General features: G+C 36.5%; 1 protein-coding gene across 1 annotated transcript; it reads left to right on the top strand.

Annotated features, from left to right (window-relative positions):
- The first annotated feature begins 15,719 nt into the window (after positions 1 to 15,719).
- LOC120282838 (probable inactive 2-oxoglutarate-dependent dioxygenase AOP2) lies at positions 15,720 to 17,250 on the top strand. The gene is made up of 3 exons (XM_039289681.1): positions 15,720 to 16,191; positions 16,333 to 16,654; positions 16,807 to 17,250. The coding sequence occupies exons 1-3, from the start codon at positions 15,788 to 15,790 to the stop codon at positions 16,942 to 16,944; spliced, it is 864 nt and encodes a 287-aa protein (XP_039145615.1). The 5' UTR covers positions 15,720 to 15,787; the 3' UTR covers positions 16,945 to 17,250.
- The last annotated feature ends 3,054 nt before the right edge of the window (positions 17,251 to 20,304 follow it).

Raw genomic sequence — 20,304 nt, 5'->3', positions numbered from 1 at the left:
TATTCATTTCTTTTGCAAGTTTTGGAAGATAATGTTCTCTTCCTCTCACGGAGTTTCCCTAATCTTGTTGTTTTTAGGGGTTCCCAGTAAGGATTGTAATTATGGGTTGTTGGATCATGCTGTTTTTATGGGTTTCCATATAGTTTTTATAGTGTGGTTTATTGTTGTTTTTGTTTTTGAGGTTGTTTTTCCTTGAATCCATCTCGTAGTTTTTTCTTTTGCAGAGGTTTTTAACGGGTTCTTTTTAGGGTTTTGATTTGGTTTTTAGTTGGGGTTTTCCTAAGGTGCTTTCTTTCTTCCCAAACTCATGATTCAAGGCCCTTTTTCCCCATGTTGAAGTTTGTTGTTCGAGTTTTTCTTGTTAGTTTTTCTAATGGCTCAATCTTCTCCTTAATGGGTTTCTTTTAATTTAGGTTCCTCTGACTTGTGTTTCATCCATGAAATTAGTTTGCTTTCGCCATGACCAGATCCATGGGTGCTCTATGTTTTAAATTTATTTCTATGGATGTTGTTCATTCTTCATTTCGTATCGCATCATGTTTTTCATTTTAATTTACAAATGTTATTTCATGATTTATCTTTAGCTAGATCCATGGTCAGTTTCTATTTTTGCCATGACCCTTTTTAACGCATGATTATACACTCTCTCTTCAGACATGGGTTTCTTTTTTAATTTTCTTCATATTGGAATTGGTTTGTTGTCACCGGATTGTTGTTGTTGTTTTCATTTCATTCTGAGTGGCCAAACAATTTTTGCTTCGAATGTTCATTGCTAATAATGTATATCTACTATCCAATAATCTCTATATCTATGAATTTGTTTTGGTTGTTCCCTGCTTTTTAGACCTCTTATTCGTAGTATATGTTTTCTCGTCTGTCCCTAATGCAAACTATATAACCTACGCTTATTTTTACATTCTTATTAGCAATATTTGGCATGCTATTCTTGCATATTTTCCTAGTGTTTGTTGTTGATGTTAGCAAAATGTTCTTTTTGAAAACTATTCTCCCCCTAATTATGCTTACTTGTTTGTGGTTGCCATCTTTAAATTTATGCAATCCATGTAATTGTTAGTAATGCTTTGTTTTATGGTTTTTTTTAACATTTAATGGCTATTATATACCTACCAATTATGTCAACACTATTTGATCTTGCTATGCTAACTCTGTAGTAGTGCACCGTAATTATGTTGATTTACTTGATGGTGTTATCTCGCTATTATGCTTGTTTGATATGTTTTATCTTCCTCTCAACAAAGAACTATATTTTTCAGTTATATGTACGTGCTCCTCATGCAAATTAATTCTATTGAGTTATATTTGATTGTTGTCTGGCAAAAATTTCTCAAAGTATATAACTATCGATTACAATTTTGGTTGTTGGATATGTTACTATTCACTTTTTGAAATCTATAGACTTACCAATGATGTTTAGATTGTTAGTTACTTTACATGCTCTTAATGCAGACTATAAGCAGCACAAGAATTGTAGACTTTCAAAGTATATATCTGGTTTTCCTTCAAACTATTTACCTATCACTTTTTGCTTGATATGTCTCGTTATTCTATTTTTACAAAAGGATAAACCTTCCAATTATGTTTACTTTGTTTACTTTTGTTTGTGATAGTAACTCACACTTTCGCTTAGATTGTCATTCTCTTTGCAAAAGTATATACCTGCTCAATTATTCTTTCTTTCCTTTTAATTATGTTTACTCTGTTTGTGATATATATATATATATATATATATATATATATATATATATATATATATATATATATATATATCTAGTTTCTTTCAAACTAGTTACCTATCACTTTTGCTTAAATTGTTGGATATGTTTGTTATTCTCTGTTCTGTAGAGTATGCCATCTTGTTAAGGCTAACGTCTTCCCAGATTTCATGTGTGCTTCTAATTCACCGATGTTACTGTAATATTGAATGCATTATATAATTTGCAGCTTATTATATTGTAAAATTACGTTCAACTTTTGCCGACTTCAGGATACACCACATCTTTTTAATTTTGTTTCACAAAGGCAAATGAATCATAATTTTTCCATAATATGTCGCCGATCGATAGTTGGGTATTAGATGAGTGCGTGAGGCCCCTCGCAAGAGCTTTTACAATAGTTGTTGTCATTGTTGCAATTTTATTTGAAAAAATGAACATACATAGGATATGAAGGTCTCGTGATTCCTTTGTTGTTCGTAGATCTAACTAGAAGAGGCACATGAACCGCATTCTTGAGGTGGTGGTCAAGACTATTGTGTTAACTATCTTAAAAATGGATGCTCGGGCCTTTTTATGCATTTGGCTTCCTGTTATGCTTGACACCCACCTCCTTGTTGACACGAGACATGTCTCTGTCGAGGAACAACTTGTGATTTTCCTACACATTGTTGGTCACAATACAAAGAATAGGACCATGCGCATAGAGTTCCTTAGATCTGAGGAAACAATTAGCAGGTACTTTAATAATGTCTTGCGGCAGTGTACGCATTGCGCGATGATTTGGTTCAGCCTCCTATAGGCAACTGCCACCCGGACAAGAAAACAACCCTAATTGGTATCCCTTCTTCAAGGTAAACTTAAAGTAATAATAACTTAAACTAGTGAGTGACTCAAGAATTTAAGGTTCCCATTTGTTTGTTATGTAGGATCAGATATTGGTCTTTTTCGATGGCACACATATTGATACCTCCATCCCGAAAACTTCATGAATTGCCCCTGCTTTAGGGCCGGAAAAGGCCAACTCAAAAATGTGCTAGCGCTGTAAATCCTCGATCTTAGATTCACTTACATTCTTGTCTGATGGGAAGCATCACAGAAACTATTTCACCATCCTTAGAGATTTACTCTCATGGCCACAACCCGAGGGTTTGAAGTTAATAGGACCGTTGACACCCATTAAATTGTGAATTATGACAAGTTTAAATGAATTTTGTTTGATCTTAGTGTTTTTATGTAGTGGAAACACTACTCTGGTGAGATGTCGGCTACACTACTAGTGAACCGCTTTACTAGTTCTCTACTCGTTAGATACCATCTAAAAACTCTCAATGGAAGGACGCCTATTGAACCCAAAGAAATTATTCAATCTTAGGCACTCTATGTTCCGGCCAAGGGTGGAGCGAGCATTTGCTATACTTAAAAATCGATTCAAAAATCCTTACTTTGCATCCCTTTTTACCTTACAAGACCCTAAGTCCGGCTAGTAATTACCGCCGTATTTTATACAATTACATTCGTCGATTGATCCAAATGATCAGATTTTAGGCAATAGAGACATACAAGATGAGCATCTCCTCTTGTCATAGTATCATTCACAACATGAACAATCGAGAGGAAAAGTCGACAATGGTTGAATTCGAGATAAGATCGCCAAGTGAAATGTGGCGCAAAATTTAACTCCTCATGTCCGACTCTTAATATTTTCTTTTCTAGCTGGATTTTCTTTTAAAATTTGTGTTATTTTCCTTTGAGTTTTCCATATCCTTGAATCTAGCTTTTCCCCTGCTTGATTATCTCATTCAACATGTGTATTGGTTTTTCCTTATCTGAAAAAGAAAATCTTGTTAATATCAATTTTTCCGTTTTGATGTATGCACTAGACGAGAAGCGTAATGGAGGGTACCACTACCAGGCTTGATAGTTCAACTACAAAGGTCATGAAAGGCAAACAGAAATGTACCCTAACAAGAGATGGAAGAATAGGTTTGACAATTTCTTGATTCCTTTGTTGGTTGACCAAGCAAACAAGGGAATTAAGTGTGATAAATCTTTCAAACAAGTAGCTTTCACACATGCAGCCACTGCTGTGAATGCAAAATTTGGCACCGACTTCACTCCTGAGAACGTGGAAAATCATTATAGAACATTAAAGGCTAGGTATGTTGAGATTAAAAAGGCCAGGGAAATAAGTGGGGCAAGATGGGATGCTGAGAACAAAATGATCACTCTTGATCCAATTGGTACGTACACATACACTGAGGTTGGTTAGTTGATGACTTTTGGCCCTTGCTTTGTTTGACTATAGTTACTAAGTTATGATAAAAAAAATTTAATTTTTGTTCAAAACAGGCGCACCCAAGCTGCAAAGCCATTTATCAACAAACTCATCGAGAAGTATGAAGGTCCGAAAAATTATTTTGCAGTGAAAAATATGACTGATGTGGTCATACGCAACATCTCTTTATTCAGATTTTGGAGAGAAATATGGTAATGAGGACAATGAAAATGATAACAGTGATTCACCAATTGAGCCTGCAAATATTGAAGGTGATGGAGATGGCAACTCAGCCCCTCTTATCGTAAGTAGCTCGGCAATGTCTTCTATTGTAAGGCCACAGCGAGCCAGGGGATCTAAAAACAATTCCATGATGGTTAAGTTAGTGAATGTTGTTGGGGAAATGGCCTCTGCAGTTAGGTGCTCCACCCATTAGTCAGAGATTTTGTATGCAAAGGTAATGGAGGTTCAAGGATTCACTGATCAAAATCTTAAACGGGTGTTCGACCATCTCATGGAGATGGAAAATGAGGCCCGTAAGTTCATGGCAAAGAAGATTGAGGTGCGCAACTTTTGGGTTGAGAAGTTCCTCGATTCATGATGAAGACTACTTTGGGGGGTTTTAGATCATTGGACAAGTGTGGACCTAACTAGTTTTTTTTCTACTGACTACTTTATGCCTTATCTTCATCCATGCGTTAAGTTTTTGCACCATGCATTACCTGTGTTGCAAACATGCCACTGAACTTTCATGTGTACCCTATTTTGTTGAGTTTTCTACTCATGTTGTGCGTAGCTATTATAAACTATGGATTGTTTTTATTGGTATTCATGTTTAACTTTATGTGTGTGTTTTCATTAGATTCAATTCCTCTTATCATATATCTATCATTTATTATTGCTTTCATTTATTACTATTTATTAATATACCTTGACTGAATGTTATCAAGTTATTACTCTTTTACTCATTTACTTTTAATTCCCTTTATCCTGATGAATGTTATCAATTTATTGGTTTCATTTATTATTTATTTCCATGCCTCCGATTGAATGTGTTATCACTTTGTTTGTGCAATTTCTGCAGGAGTTGCTGTTATGGCTATGATAATGACACCAGAACATTGTGCACTGAGGCATTGGTTCCTTGCATGTTTATGTTAATTTTCAAACGACGGTGCACTTTGGGTGAGGCAATGCATCGCTGGGAAGGCATAACCAGCTCGGTAAAGTGAGTCAATGGTGTGTTATCCTGCTTGCTATTGTTGTTGGGAATGAGTGTGGCGGGGCGGTGGATATCCAATACCTACACTTCAGTCAACTCATTGCCAGATATGAGCATCCAGTGGCATAGGCCAACTCATTGCGTGTTTGGTCTACTTTTTTTTTGTTACTTTTGTTTTGAAGTTCATATGGGACCCTATAATGCCAATGAAGTGTTGTATGCATATGTTTTTGTCACTTGAGCCAAGATGACAAAATGAAGTGGACATGGATGGCAAAGCTTGAAGACGTTCGAACTAGCCTGGTGTTATCAGTTGTTGTTAGTACAACACAGGCATTCAATTGTTTCCTATGTTTTCGGTTTTTGTTTATTTTCTTAAGCTTTTCAGAAACTGCTAACTAGGAAGTGGCATGGTTGTATATTATAATAGTTGATCATGTATATAAAAACTCCATCAATGTTGTTTTTCAATGAAATATCAAAGTTGTATCTATTTCATAGTGCAACTTTTTACATATGTGTATGGTGATGACTATGTAGTGAAGCAACTACAAACAAACAAAATTAAAAAAAATAAAAATTAAAAACAATTACAAAATTAAATTTAAAATTCAAATATATGGCAATATTTAAATAGAAAGAAAACCAACAAATGAACAAAAATTTTAAAAATTAAAAATTAAAAACAATTACAAAATTAAATTTAAATTTAAATCAATGATAAAAATTTAAATAGCAACACCAACAAACAAACAAAAACTCAAAAATTAAAAAAATCGAAAACAATGATAAAATTAAGTTTAAAATTCAAATCTATGACAATATTTAAATAGAAACCAACACAAAAATTTATAAAATTTAAAAACTATTACATAAATAAGTTTAAAATTTAAATCTATGAGAAAATTTAAATAGAAACCAACAAACAAACAAAATTTAATAAAAATAAAAATAAATAAAAATTATAAAAATTAAGTTTAAAATTTAAATCAATGTTGAAATTTAAATAAAAACCAAACAATAAACAAAAACCATATATATATATATATATATTAAAGATTCAACTCTAACATTCTTCAAACATACTTGAAGGGGTAAGCTCACCATATCATCAAGTGGTGATTGGATCCCCCACTGCGGCGTAATCCAAACACCATGAACTCCGAATCGACCACTCGGACTTTCGACTCTCACGTCCAAACACAAGAACTGATCACTATTCTCACACTTCCTATTGCAACCAAACACACTGAACTGGGGACTTCACCTGAACTCTTTACTTCCACCGGTGTCACTTTCGGACTTTGGACACTTCGGTGGAACACTTCTAAACCAAACATGCCCTAAACCACCAAGAGCTCCATATGTCCCGCATAGAGAATGGGAGATCAGGTAACCTAAAGAGTCACAAGAAAAGATTCCAAACAAGAGCTCGCAAACCCGATACTCGACGCAAAGAGATGATCAACTCGAGCTCGGCCGTCCGCATGACAAAGAACACACGTAGTTGTAGGGAGCTTGTTACATCGTCCCGAAAGCTAAATTTTTCAAAGGGACGTGATCTTATTCCTCCAAACCAACCAATTGAAGATGTTGACCTTCCACAGCATAAGAAATTCCAAATGGCCTTGGAAGCCGGGACGACAAACCCTCCGTCGATCGTGAAAGAATAAAAAGGATTTGACAATAAAAGCCTATTAGATGTTAAAATCGACCATTTCCATCTCCTCTTGATCGCCCTCATGTAGAGCAAGCGTTCTAAAAAGCAGCTCAACCCTGGATCCTCAGATGGTGCGAGATCTAACTTGGGTGATAAGCTCCCCAACATCTTGTCGGGAAAAAGCCGTCTCCGAAACACCTCGGGCAAATATTCATTTGGAGCACGCCCAAATAACCATCCGTTTCGCTAGAAATAACGTAGGAGCTCTATTCGAATAGTTTGAATGATACACTTTACGAAAGCGGGAAAGTAGCTAAAAAGATACCACTGCAGAAGGGATACACGGATCGGATGAACAAATTCCAATCAGAAGCTCCATAGTTATAGTGCATGATTGACTAACCACACCAGTTCCCATCATTAATCAACTTCCACCACCATTTCCTGAGAAGGGCGAGGTTAAAGTCATTCAAGTCAAGGATACCCCACCCGCCTAACTCCTGTGGTCGACAGATGTTCATCCAACATACCAGCAAGCGCTTTGGGGTATCTATATCGGACGGACTCAGGGAAGTCTCTTCTAATACGGTCGATAGCCTTTCAATAACCCTTTCGATGGCGAAATATGGACATCCATCAGTTGGAATAGCGGACAAAACAAAATTCATCGACGGGCGATCTGCCACCCACCGAAATCGGCGAGATTTCTAGGGAGTTTAGGTACGTGAACTTTGCAATGAAGGCTTCCAAATCTTACTTCCACGGCCTTCTTCCTGAAATTGGAATTCCCTGGGATAAGTGATCGAAAAGCGGCACTCACCACATGTACCGAGGATCAATGAAGCAACAGAATTCGGGAGTTGGTCTGCTCTCCAGGAGAAGAGACAAGTCTTACAAAAATTAGTTTTCAATCTGGACAAACTTTCAAAAAGATATAACAACAATTTGATGATTCTGAGGTCCTCTAGAACCCCCGTGGTCAAAATTAACAGATCATCGGCATAGTGCAGTGTTACACATCCGGCTCTCGGTCACCCAAAAGGACCCGCAACTGTAAAACCCAAAAATTCAATGCGTCTTAAACATAGACCTCAACCACATCCGTAATAAAAACAAAGCATGAAGGGAGAGGGGTCCTCCTACCTCGGCCCCACGATCGGTATCTCATATAACCGCTTTGAGAACCATTAACGACAATAAAGGCCTTCGAGGAGCAAAGTAAAGATTTAGTCTAGCCAACCCAACGCCTACCGAAGCCCCTCGCCTCTAGCAAATCTAACAGAAAATCCCAATCCACTATGTCAAAGGCCTTAGAAAAATCAACCTTCACTATATAACCTGGTAGCTTGCGCTTGTGACGACTGAACATAAGCTCCTCAATCGTGGCAATATTGTCGATAATGCATCTATCTCTAATGAAGGCTGACTGAGAGTTATCCACCAACGAACACAAGACCTTTCTCAATCTTGTGGCTAAAATTTTGGAGATGATCTTCAGTGTAGAGTTGATCAGATTAATGGGCCTGTAATCAGAGGAAGACTTCGGGCTCTCAACCATAGGAATTAGAGTGATATAGGCCGAGTTAATCTGTTCACGATTAGCCCTTCCGAAGTAGAAGTCCTTACACAGGACATATAACTCCGTTTTGACCACATCCCAAAATCGCTAAAAGAAAAAGAACGAAAAACCTGTCTGGTCCAGGGCCTTTGTCTGCACCCAATGCAAAAACCACTCCTTTGATCTCATCTAAGGAGAAAGGGGCCTCTAGGTGTGAGAGATCCACCGATCTTTAAAAGAAAGAAGATGCTACCAATTAATCTTGCACCTATTTTCTCTCTGCTGTCAAAACTGGTATCTGAATCCCGTGGCGAAGATCTGACCAATATCCCCAGTATCTACAAACTGGGTCCCCCTTGGGTTAAACTAGGAATGAAATTCCTAATCCTTTGACGGTTAGCCACAACATGAAAACATTTTGTATTAACATCACCTTCTTTAACCAGTTCACTCTAGACCTTTGTCTCCAATAGATCTCCTCCTGTTTCTTGATCTCCTCGAGCTCCTGCAAGAGGGAGCACTCTTTAGCCAATTCCTCCGTGCAGACAGCAGTGGTTTCCTCAGACACATATAGGGAATCTAATTCGTTCGGCAGTGCAAGCTTTTTGAGCTTAATAAAACCAAAGCAGGTATGGGCCTAATGTCTAAGCATCTTTTTCATCCACGCCACTATTTTAGAAATAACAAAGGCACCACAACCAGCAGGGGTGTCAACACTCCACCACTGTTGAATTAGCTCAAGGAACCTATCTGCCATGTACCAAGCTAGCTCAAAGCGGAAAGGTCTCGGCCTGGATACATGCTTCCCAACTTCAAGACAAATAAGGACATGATCCGAACCCAGCCTGGATAAGCAGGTCTAGATGCCCCTAGGAAAGTGCACCCCCTAGTCAAAATTTATGAGGAAAAGATCCAATTTAACCCAAATAGGGTCAAATTGCCCATTTGTCCAAGTGAACCTTCTATCCATAGAGGGCGGTTCTAACAAGGATAAGTCGTTCAATAGGTAATTCGCTTTAATCGAATATCTTCCAGCAGTGGGGGTCCCATCATTTTATAATTGGCTAAAAATGGCATTGAAATCTCCATAAATCACCCAAGGACAGTTAACACCACTATAGCTCCTCCTAATATCCTCCCAAAACAAAGCCTTGGGATCGCGAGTGTTGGGTCCATAAACCGAGGTGCAAAGCCACTGAAGATTGTCTCTCTTGCAACGAGAATTCTACCATCATGTAGAAGGAGCCGAAAAAAATCACCTTACCATCAAGGAGTAAAACTATTCCACCCAATAACCATCCCTCCGCCAACCCACAAGACGGGCAGAAGGGAAAAAGTTATCCATCCTACGTCCCCCCAACCTCACTCCAAATAGCATTGGTGAGCTCCACACCGCTGATTCTTACAAGCAAAGACACTCAAGCACAAGCAGTGCAAAAAGAAGAAAAATATCTAACTAAAAAATGTTTGGCTGGTCTACCCAGAACCCTAACATCCCAAGAGATAATATTCATAAAGCACCAAATAAGAACAAGTGACTCTAGGAGGTCTCGACACCCTTTGGAAGGGCGATCTACACTTTTCTAACATGCGAATATGAGTAATGCAATCATCTCTATGGGAGCATGAATCGGAGAAATGAATACCACAAGCAAAACAATAGCTATCAATTTAACGGCCGGGGTAGGGGGGATAGAAGAAGTACCTTCGCGAAGCTCATCGCGAGTACATTTCTTCTTCACCGATCGAGGAGGCTCGAGAACAAAAACCCGCATCTTCAGTCCATCTAGAGAATGGCTTCTTCTATCTCTCGCTTCTTCTGGCCTCTTAGGATTGGACCTACTGACTATCAACTACCTCAGATCGCAGACCATGCATTAGGGATCTAATAGTTTTCTCAAATTTAGATTCAGATTCATCAATATTGTAATCAACTTCAAGTAGATCCCTCCAGAGCCAAATCACCTGAGAGAGATCCTTATTGGGATCATCATCGGTGCCATCAATCGTGGATTAGACCAACAAGTACTCATCCCAGTATCAACAACCGGGTTCTGGGATCGGTAATCGGAATAGAAGTATCGTGTCGATCCACTTCTAATGGCAAATCGACGGAGATCTCCCTATCGGGTACCAAGGACCACTATCCGGCGATAAACTACTACTTAAATCCACTAGGAGGAACTACATCAGGTAGTTTCGAAGTGATACGCAAGTCAGACCTAGGGACCCCAAAGAACAAGTCCCCATAAGGAGCATTAGAAGAAATCATAGAACTATGTACCTCCACACCCTGTTAAGACAAACCTCAATCAAGCCACGCACCCATATTGGCAGTACACCTTATTTTTGTGAAATGGGCTTCCCATGCGACCATCATTAACCAAATCAGCATGGGCCGGATCATGAACAAGAATACTAGGCTCAGAGCTGGCTGCAATTGGGTCCGATCTAATTGGATCCACCGAGCTAACAATAATTGGGTCCGATCCAATGGGATCCATAGAGCCCAACAAAGATTTCCTTTGTCAAGAAGAATTATAGAGCTAACCTTAGCTCCATTATCATCCACTTTGGGCTTAGGAGAGCCGGATGTATCTCTCCCATATTGGAGTCAATATCACGTGAAGAGGAATCTTCTTCAAGATCCAGAGATAGCATCCCTGCTGGCCCATTGTATGGTCACGTGTGCCAATGATGGTTAAACTAAGAAGGAGCACATCGCCGTGCCTCGCTGCTAATGGAGGGTCGACACGCTACTCGCGCTTATCCAACGAAGGGTCGCACAGCGCCTCTCCTTTAGTTTCCGCAATCCTCGAATTATCCACACGCTCTTTCCAAATACCAACAACTCGACCCACCAACCATATTTTGCCCATCAGTCCGATGTGGTCTCTAGCTCAAGCGCCTGACCTCCCCGACGTTATGTGGCAGTGCCACCGTCACTGGACGTCGGTGACCATCATCCTCTTGGGAGTTATACTCCATCGGTAAATGACTCCACTATTCAGCCGGAGAAATGAGAAGCTGCGTTTGAACATCACCAAGTACTCCATCCCTTCCGCCTTTGGGTAATCCCGTCAGATGAGTGATCACTGGCGGTTGCACCTCCATGGACGATGACTCCACCTGCTTTGCCAGAAGCCCCAAATGTAGATAAATTCACCGCCAGGTCCTCCGCCGAAGGAAGGATCCAAGGAGCTTTCCCCTTATCAACAACACGTTCAATCGGGAGGCTCCGTGACTCAACCCTTATCATCAATGATTAAGAGAAGATAGCGCCTCATGCCGAAGCGGAGGTCCAATTCTACCGGTAATGTAACTTCCAAATGACGACGAACCAAGGCAGTGGTAAAACTCTTGTTAGGTTTAGACATCTTAGAAAACCGCCACAAGCTCCACAAACTAGTATGATAATCTCAGAGATAACACTCCAACACCATCCATGCATCGGCATGTTCCAGATGAGCATCTATTGGTCGAACCCAAACGCCCTCCTAAGCGCACCAAAATTAGCCGACCAAGGAGATATAGACATAGAGCATAAGCCTTGCTTCAAGGAAAGCTCAAAAACTCCTAAAGCACTAGCCGATTTCACCTCCTCAAGGCTAGCCATCGGCAACAAATAAGCATCGACATTTATCGGAGTAATAGGCCCAATCAACGGGGCGTTAAGAATAGAGGGGATAGCTTCCTCTAGGACTTTCTTACTGATCTGCCCAGCCCGCAGTGAGAACACCAATCGATTCCAAATCCTCACGGATACCACCGACCTCCGGAGGAACAAAGATTGACAGCTGCACTTTAGAAGGAAGAAAAAGGCCTGCCGACTTTGAAGAAGATCCTTGGAACTTCGACAACACACGACTCCCCAAGATCTCCTCCTAGGGTTGATTTTGAGTGCGCAAGCGATTTTTCTCCCTGTGAGGGCTCCTCCAAGGTTCCAAGGGGCAGTTGATCGCAACATGACTGGTGCACTCACAACGCCGATAAACAACCTGATGATGGCACTCAACAATGGAATGAGAAGATCTAAAACATCGTGCGCACTTGCCACTAGACGCGGGCGACTGAGGTCAGTTAACACCTGCCACCATCTTGCCCAGAATGGCCTCACCGTCACCCTGAGGGCTAACACTCTTCTGTTTTCGGTACTGAACAAAGGTCCAACCAAGGTCACCTAACTCCTTCCCCTTAGACGCTGCCATGTCACTGAGCATAGAGGGTTTAGTTCTCTCGGAGCGATCCCCGGAAATAGAGGAGTTAACTGCTTGCACATTAGAGAGGTTCTGTCATCATATACCCTTCCCACCATGATCTTCGCTGCCAGAAGCCTTCCGAGAAGCCACACCGCCACAGTCGACCACTCCAGAGATCTCTAAAGAGTGACATTTCCCTCCCCATCTTTGAGTTGTCAATTGTTTCTCCCCTCAATGTTTTAAATAGAGAAACACAAAAATAAATAAGAAACTAAGATATTAAACATCAAAAACAAATATTATATAAAAATGTTACATATTAAATGAAACTTATGTAGTCACGCGTAAACACACAATATTAAATAAAAATATATACTTAATAAACAGGAAGCACATTTCGTAAGAGGGTCAAAAATTAGATTTTTTTAAATAGAATAATCGGCTAGCATGAGTTAGCGAGTGGACCAAAAATAAGTAAATTGAAAAAGGACTATCCGAGAAATTAAAATGTCGGAGAGATTGAAGCGGATATTTAAAAAGCGTTGTAAGGACTAATAAATAATTTTTAATTAGTAAAAATAACTACATACTGAAATTTATTCACCAACATGTTTTCAAAAACATCACATCAAGCCTACTAATCGCCTAGGTGACCTTTTTAAAAATACTAAGAGGGCGTTTGATTACATGAATGACATATTACCATGAATGAGATTACCGTGGTAATGTGATCGGGAATGTTATATGTCCGGGAATGTTGTGGTAATGTGAAATTACTATGTTTGGTTGAAAATTTATATTATCGATAATCTTTCAATACCATGTTTGGTTAGTCATGGTAATCACCTCGATGAATATATCAAATTTACCAAAAATACCCTTACATATAAGATTTTTGAAAAAATATAATTTAAATTATTTAGATAAATAAATAATTAAATTATAATATTAAAAATTATTTTTTTCACAATTTTTTAAAATAACTTTGTATTTACTAAAATACCTCTACGTATAAAATTTTGAAAAACATAATTTAAAGTATTTAGATAAATAAATAATTAATTAATAATATCAAAATTTATTTTTTTACAATTTTTAAAAATACCTTTGTATTTACCAAAATACGCCTACATATAAAAATTTGAAAAACTTAATTTAAAGTATTTAGATAAATAAATAATTAAATTATAATATCAAAATTTATTTTTTAACAATTTTTAAAATACCTTTGTATTTACCAAAATACCCCTATGTATAAAATTTTGAAAAACATAATTTAAAGTATTTGGATAAATAAATAAATAATTAAATTATAATATCAAAAATTATTTTTTCCATAAATTTTTAAAGTACCTTTGTATTTACCAAAATACACCTACGTATAAAATTTTGAAAACATAATTTAAAGTATTTAGATAAATAAATAATTAAATTATGATATTAAAAATTATGTTTTACAATTTTTTAAATACTTGTGTATTTACCAAAATACCCCTACGTATAAAAATTTGAAAAACTTAATTTAAAGTATTTAAATAATTAATTAATTAAATTATAATATCAAAAATTATTTTTTGTACAAATTTTTAAAATATCTTTTTATTTACCAAAATACCTCTACATATAAAAATTCACAAAACTTAATTTAGAGTATTTAGATAAATAAATAATTAAATTATAATATCAAAAATAATAAGGGAAAATAAAAATTAGAGAGTGTAAGAAGGAATTGAATTAAATGAGTGAGGGCATAATTGGAAAAACAAAAACATTACACATTACCACCAACTTAATGTCACTGGATGGACACTTATTTTGGTGGCAATCACGATACTCATCTTATTTGGTAAGATTTCACTATTGGTAATCTCACATTACTGGTCAACATTACAGATGCTTACGATTATCAAACATGGTAATCTCATCCGATTACCACTTGATTCCCGATGATCGAAAAGATTACTCATGAACCAAACTACCCCCTAGGGAGCCGTTTGGCTTGCGGTGAACTAGAAAGATTATCACGTGTTACGCTGGTAATAGAAAAATATTACCACGTTTGGCGTATGTCACGCTGGTAATGTGGATAGTAATATCACATTACCAACTTATAAATATTACCAAGAAAGTGGTAATCTTATTACCACTAAATTTGGTGTCTATCTTTGATTACCATGGTAATCTTATAATTTTTTATATTTTAACAAATTGATTACCATGACAACCAAAAACGGTAATAAACTATTCCCGGTAATAAGAGTTCCCAACCAAACATGGTTATATTAAATTACCGTAATATTTCCAACCATATAATATTCCAACTCATATTGCCATGGTAATCTCATTATGTGGTAATATACTCAAATTGATTATTTTTATTTGTACTTAAATACAATTATTATTGTTTAAATTACAAACAAGTTATTCAACTAAAAATAATAATAATAACATATTTTTTTCAAAATAATTGACGTTGAAAAAAAAATTATTTTTTAATAATTAATAATAACTTAACATTTGTTTAAAGATAAGATATTTTATTTGTGTGATTGTTTACAAACGAATGGTGTTTACAAGATCCACGTATCAATTAGGTCATAATTGATATATTATATTATATTATTTATTTTAATAAATAATTAATATATTATATTTTATTATAATAAATTAAGTATATATTAATTATATTAATTACTCATAAAAATTAATTACACTATAATTATATTTTTATAAAATATTAAATAAAAATATGATTATAGTGTAATTAATATTAATAATATAATATATAATTAATATATTATATTATATTAATTATTTAATAAAATACTAAATTAAAAATCTCTCAAAACCAGAATCTGAAAATTTTTTTAATTTAAACGTTCTAAAATACATCCAACTAAACACTGAATTTGATTCTCCTGAATTTTTCAAATACTGAGAATTTATAAATCAAATTCAATCGTATTTTTCATTACATCTAACCAAACGCCCTCTCAATAGTATTATGTTAAAACTCATGTTTGGGAATAAATTTCTCTTCCGGAATATAACCCAGCAACCGCAACCTAACACTCGTTGACTATTAAGTATTAAGAATCAAAACAGTGAGGCAGAGGGAGAAAGAGAGATAGAGAGAGATGGGATTACATACGATGCAGCAGCAGCAGCAGCAGCAGCAGCAGCAGCAGCTCCCCATGGTTAATCTCTCCGGGCTGAATCCCAGCCAGCCCCACAGCAGTGACTGGGACGCTGCGCGCACGGCAGTGTTCCAGGCACTGGAGAAGTTCGGCTGCTTCCAGGCTGTGTACGACCGGATCACGCCGGAGCTGAAAGGTTTGATCTTTCGTGAGGCGATGGAGGATGTCTTCAGTCTACCTCTAGAGACTAAAATGGGCAACAACCCCAAGTTTCCCTTAGGGGGATTCATCGGCAATCTCCCAGACATGACCTTTGAGAGCCTCCGGGTGGATGAGGCTCCGGCCTTGGATGCCGCCGAGAGGTTCACACACCTCATGTGGCCGGAGGGCAACCCTAAATTTTGGTAAATTTTTTTCCTTTCTATTTTTTCTATCTTTCTTTTTACCAAGTCTTTTAATTTGTAGGAGTAAAATTTGAAGAAGTAAAACATGCATATGGAAGATTGTAGAAGGATACAAAATAAATAAATATTTTGTTGTTTCAGCAACATAGTGTGGAGTTTCGCCAAGAAGTTACAGCAGTTGGAACGAATGGTTATGAGGATGATTTTACAGAGCATGGGTGTTGAGAAGCACATGGATTCTTTCACTGTGGAATCGAATTGCGGGCTGCGATTATCAAAGTATTGGATTTCTCCGGATCAATGTGTCAAGAGCGGAATGGGTTCTCATACTGATGTGAGCTTTTTAACCATCGTTTGCCAGCATGAAGTCCAAGGGTTGGAGGTGCAAACTACAGAAGACTCTTGGATAACTGTTATGCCATTACCAAACACTTACACTGTCATGTTGGGGGATGCCTTGGAGGTAAGATGAGCATATATTGTTCTAATAGTCTCACATAGTCTAAGTACACAAATGGTTTCTATAAGGGAAGATACGCAGACAAACATGTATGTTTCTGTTGATTTATGTTTAGTACTTTTTGTGTGTGTCTAACATGTTCAATGAAATGGTAGGCTTGGACAAACGGAAGACTGAAAGCTCCTGTGCATAGGGGTGACAATTACAAGCAAGGAGACAAGATACTCTGTCCTTTTTGGGTCTCGACCAAGGGATGGGGGCTCTGTGCAAACCCCGGAGGAGTTGGTGGATGAAAGCCATCCTTTATTGTTTAGGCCATACAATTATAGTGAATACTTAAAATTCAGGTTTTCTGAAGAAGGGACGAAGGCAAAGAATGCATTGAAGGCATTTTGTGGTGTTGGAGAAGTGGAAAAAGAGTAGTGCTGTCAATTTTAGATTTTCTGAAGGAAGAGAGAAAGCCGAAAATGACTCGAAGACATTTTGCTAGTTTCCGGAGGTGGAGAAAAGTAAAGTCTAATTTATTTTCCATCTGATATTGTGATGTTGTGCATGGAGAACTGCTACTGTTGTACTATTATAAGTTGAAGATACTTGTTTGGATGAGGCGTAGTGAACCTTTTTCATAAAGTAAGGTAAGAAGAGGGAGGGATTAATCCATATCTTGTTTGCGGCAAAGGTAAAGTAAAATAAAGCAATGTTGATAAAAAGGTGAATTCCAGCTTCCATTGTCAAATATACCAGCTTACATAAGGCTTTGTTTGGTTGGGGAGGGAGGAGGGTGAGGGGTGTTGGGGGTGTGGGTGTTGTTTGGTTGAGGGAGTGAAGGGGGTGAGAGGGGTGAGGAGGTGCCTCACCCCTCCTCACTCATAATCCACTCCAAAAGTCGGGGTCTTTTGGGGAGTGGATGTTTATTGTTTTTTAATTTTTTTAAATAATGCAAAAATACCATTAATCTTGCCTTCACTCTATATGTAGAATTCTATCAGTATCCCTAGTCGATTGTTTGTTTGGGGTTGTGAATATGTTTATCATGAGCATATTTTTGTTAAATATGAAAAATAGGGTATGTTTTTCCCAAGTATGTTTTCACGATTTTTTAAGTTTATGAAAAATATGATGAAAAATAGGAGTATGTTTGAATGATCATCGGGTGTTCAGCATTTTAACCAATATTTGTCAATTATAATCGAGATGTTATGACTCCTCATAATCGAATAAATATTTTTCCCTAATTATTGTGTGTGTTTTATAATGTTTTATCATATATTATATATTAGTGTTATTATTATTATTCTACAATTGATTATTATATATATTATTACCTATTTTTATTAGTACAAAGGGCAAAATAGTCAAATCACATTACACTCTTTTCTCTCCTCCCCACTCCTCTTTTTCAACTAAACAAAAAATAAACTACTCTCCACACCCTCCATGAACCAAACACGATATTTTTCTCAAACCCATCCATACTCCTCCTCACTCCTCACCCCTCCTCCACTCCCTCTCGAGACCAAACAGGGTAAAGAGCTTGTTACATTGATGTTTACTCATCATTGGAGCTAGCTGTGAAGACTTCTAGGAGTATGTGTACATTTTTAGCTCATGTGTAACCTGTCACTTTTGTCTTCATTTGTCTCACTTGGTCAGAGAAGCCCAATTCCCCCTGGAAAGAGGATTCATGGGTTTAAGACTCAATCGGTGGAATTTCATTTGAGATGTACATTCTATGATGATACTGATATCTTCTATCCAGTCCTTTTCTGTTCTTATTAGATATTCCTGTTTCCTTCTGTTCTCAGCCAGCTTGTCTGGTTACAATTTCATCTTCTTGTTACATGTTAAAAGTCTCTGAAACTGGTTGGCTGGTGAGTGATGACCCATTTATGTATCGTTTTGATAACTTATTTGAATGTGAACTGGTTTACATTTCTATCTTGTTTAAGTCATTTGAGATTGAAAAACCTCTATTGTCAGTTGATCTTCATGAATTTAGTTGTATTTGCATTTTGTTAGTATTTTATGTTCAACATATTTGTCTGAGCCTCTCTTTTTGTAGGAATTGATGAATTTATTTTATTTGTCAGATTCTAGGTTTAAAATTTTTTTAATGTAGCATGTTTGTATAATTTACAGGGATATAACTTTTATTTTTTTTTATTTTTTTTCTTGACTTTTAGAAATGAATTAGAATTGAATTAAATTGTTTCAATATTTTTTTAAATTAACTTTAGAAATAGATTCGAAACAAAAATAATTTTGTTTCTAATGTGGTGTTACAAAAATAAAACAAAAAATATTTCGTTTGAAATCCGTTTCTATCTTTTGTAACATTAACAATTATGTTTCAAATATGTTTCTAAATTCGAAAATGGAATTACAACGGAATTTACAAACGGATTACCAATAGACATTATTTCGTTTAAATTTTCAAAAGTTAGAAATTGATTGGTTTCCGTTTCCAATCTGTTTCTAAATTTAAAAACGAAAAACTAAGCTTTTTGAAACAGATAAATTCCATTTCAAATCTATTTCTAAACTGAATTAGCAACGGATTAGAAGCGAAAAATGTTGTTTCTAAACAATAACTTTCTTATAGTGTAATTAATAACCTCAATTAAGTATGCTAGAGAAATGATAAATTATATAAAAAATAAGTTTAGATAAATATGTTCAAATCTTTCCTACAACCCCATATATATTAATATATATGTAAAAAGTTTTTTTTAAAAAAAAATTGTTCAATAAAATTATAAGAAAAATTCCTGTAGATCTCCAATAATGAAAGGAGAGGAAGCTCAATGCAAGGATTTCTTTTTTAAAAAAAAAATTTTGTATTCACTTCCAAAATATAAGGATATTACTAATTATTACAAAGTTATTATAAGCGTATTTTCATCTATAAAATTATCAACTCTTCTCAAACTTCTAGAAGTAGACGTGAAATGAGGTGTTTTCAAGCCCTCCATTTACCTCCTAAATCTTTACCTTCCATTTTTTTCTTCATGTATGCACAATAGCTATGCACTGTAACATATAATGTTGTAGTATACAAGTCACTGTATTGTCAAATTCTCTTTTACTTCAGAGCATTGGAAAAATGGCTGGATGCCTTCATTTGCTATCAGAATTCATCTTTGCCTTTAATGTATGGGCTGGGTTAGACAAGAGAATTAGAAGAGAAAGAAGAAGAAATGGGAGAAGAGAGGAGGCAGACAAAGAGTTGAAGGAGCTACTACCGAACAGCCGGACTTAGAACATGTTGGAGTAAGAAATCGCCATAGGCAATGTGATGATGATGATGCTAGTGAGTTCATAGGGTACATATGGACTCTACGTGGTGGTGCTACTGCTAATTATGTTAGGTACTTGTTTATGTGGTTATTTGTGGTTAAGGAGCCGTGGAAGGAGTACTAAATTAAAGCCTCAAGAGTCTCGCGAGGAGCATCGAACACTATAATTTAAAAGTGATCTAATAGTGATCTAATAAGGTATTTCGGATAAGTATTTATTTTTAAATATTTAACAATATTTGTTAAATATTATGGAGTTTAATCATAATTCACTTTGGTGGAGAGTACATGTGTTATAGAACTCAGCTCGTATGTATGCCTTGTACATATTTGTCAAAAATAAATAAATAAAAAATA

The sequence above is a fragment of the Dioscorea cayenensis genome, chromosome 3, assembly GCF_009730915.1.
Source record: "Dioscorea cayenensis subsp. rotundata cultivar TDr96_F1 chromosome 3, TDr96_F1_v2_PseudoChromosome.rev07_lg8_w22 25.fasta, whole genome shotgun sequence".
NCBI classification, from domain to species: domain Eukaryota; kingdom Viridiplantae; phylum Streptophyta; class Magnoliopsida; order Dioscoreales; family Dioscoreaceae; genus Dioscorea; species Dioscorea cayenensis.
The sequence above is the reverse complement of the archived record's forward strand: the minus strand, read 5'-3'. Positions and strand labels throughout refer to the sequence as shown.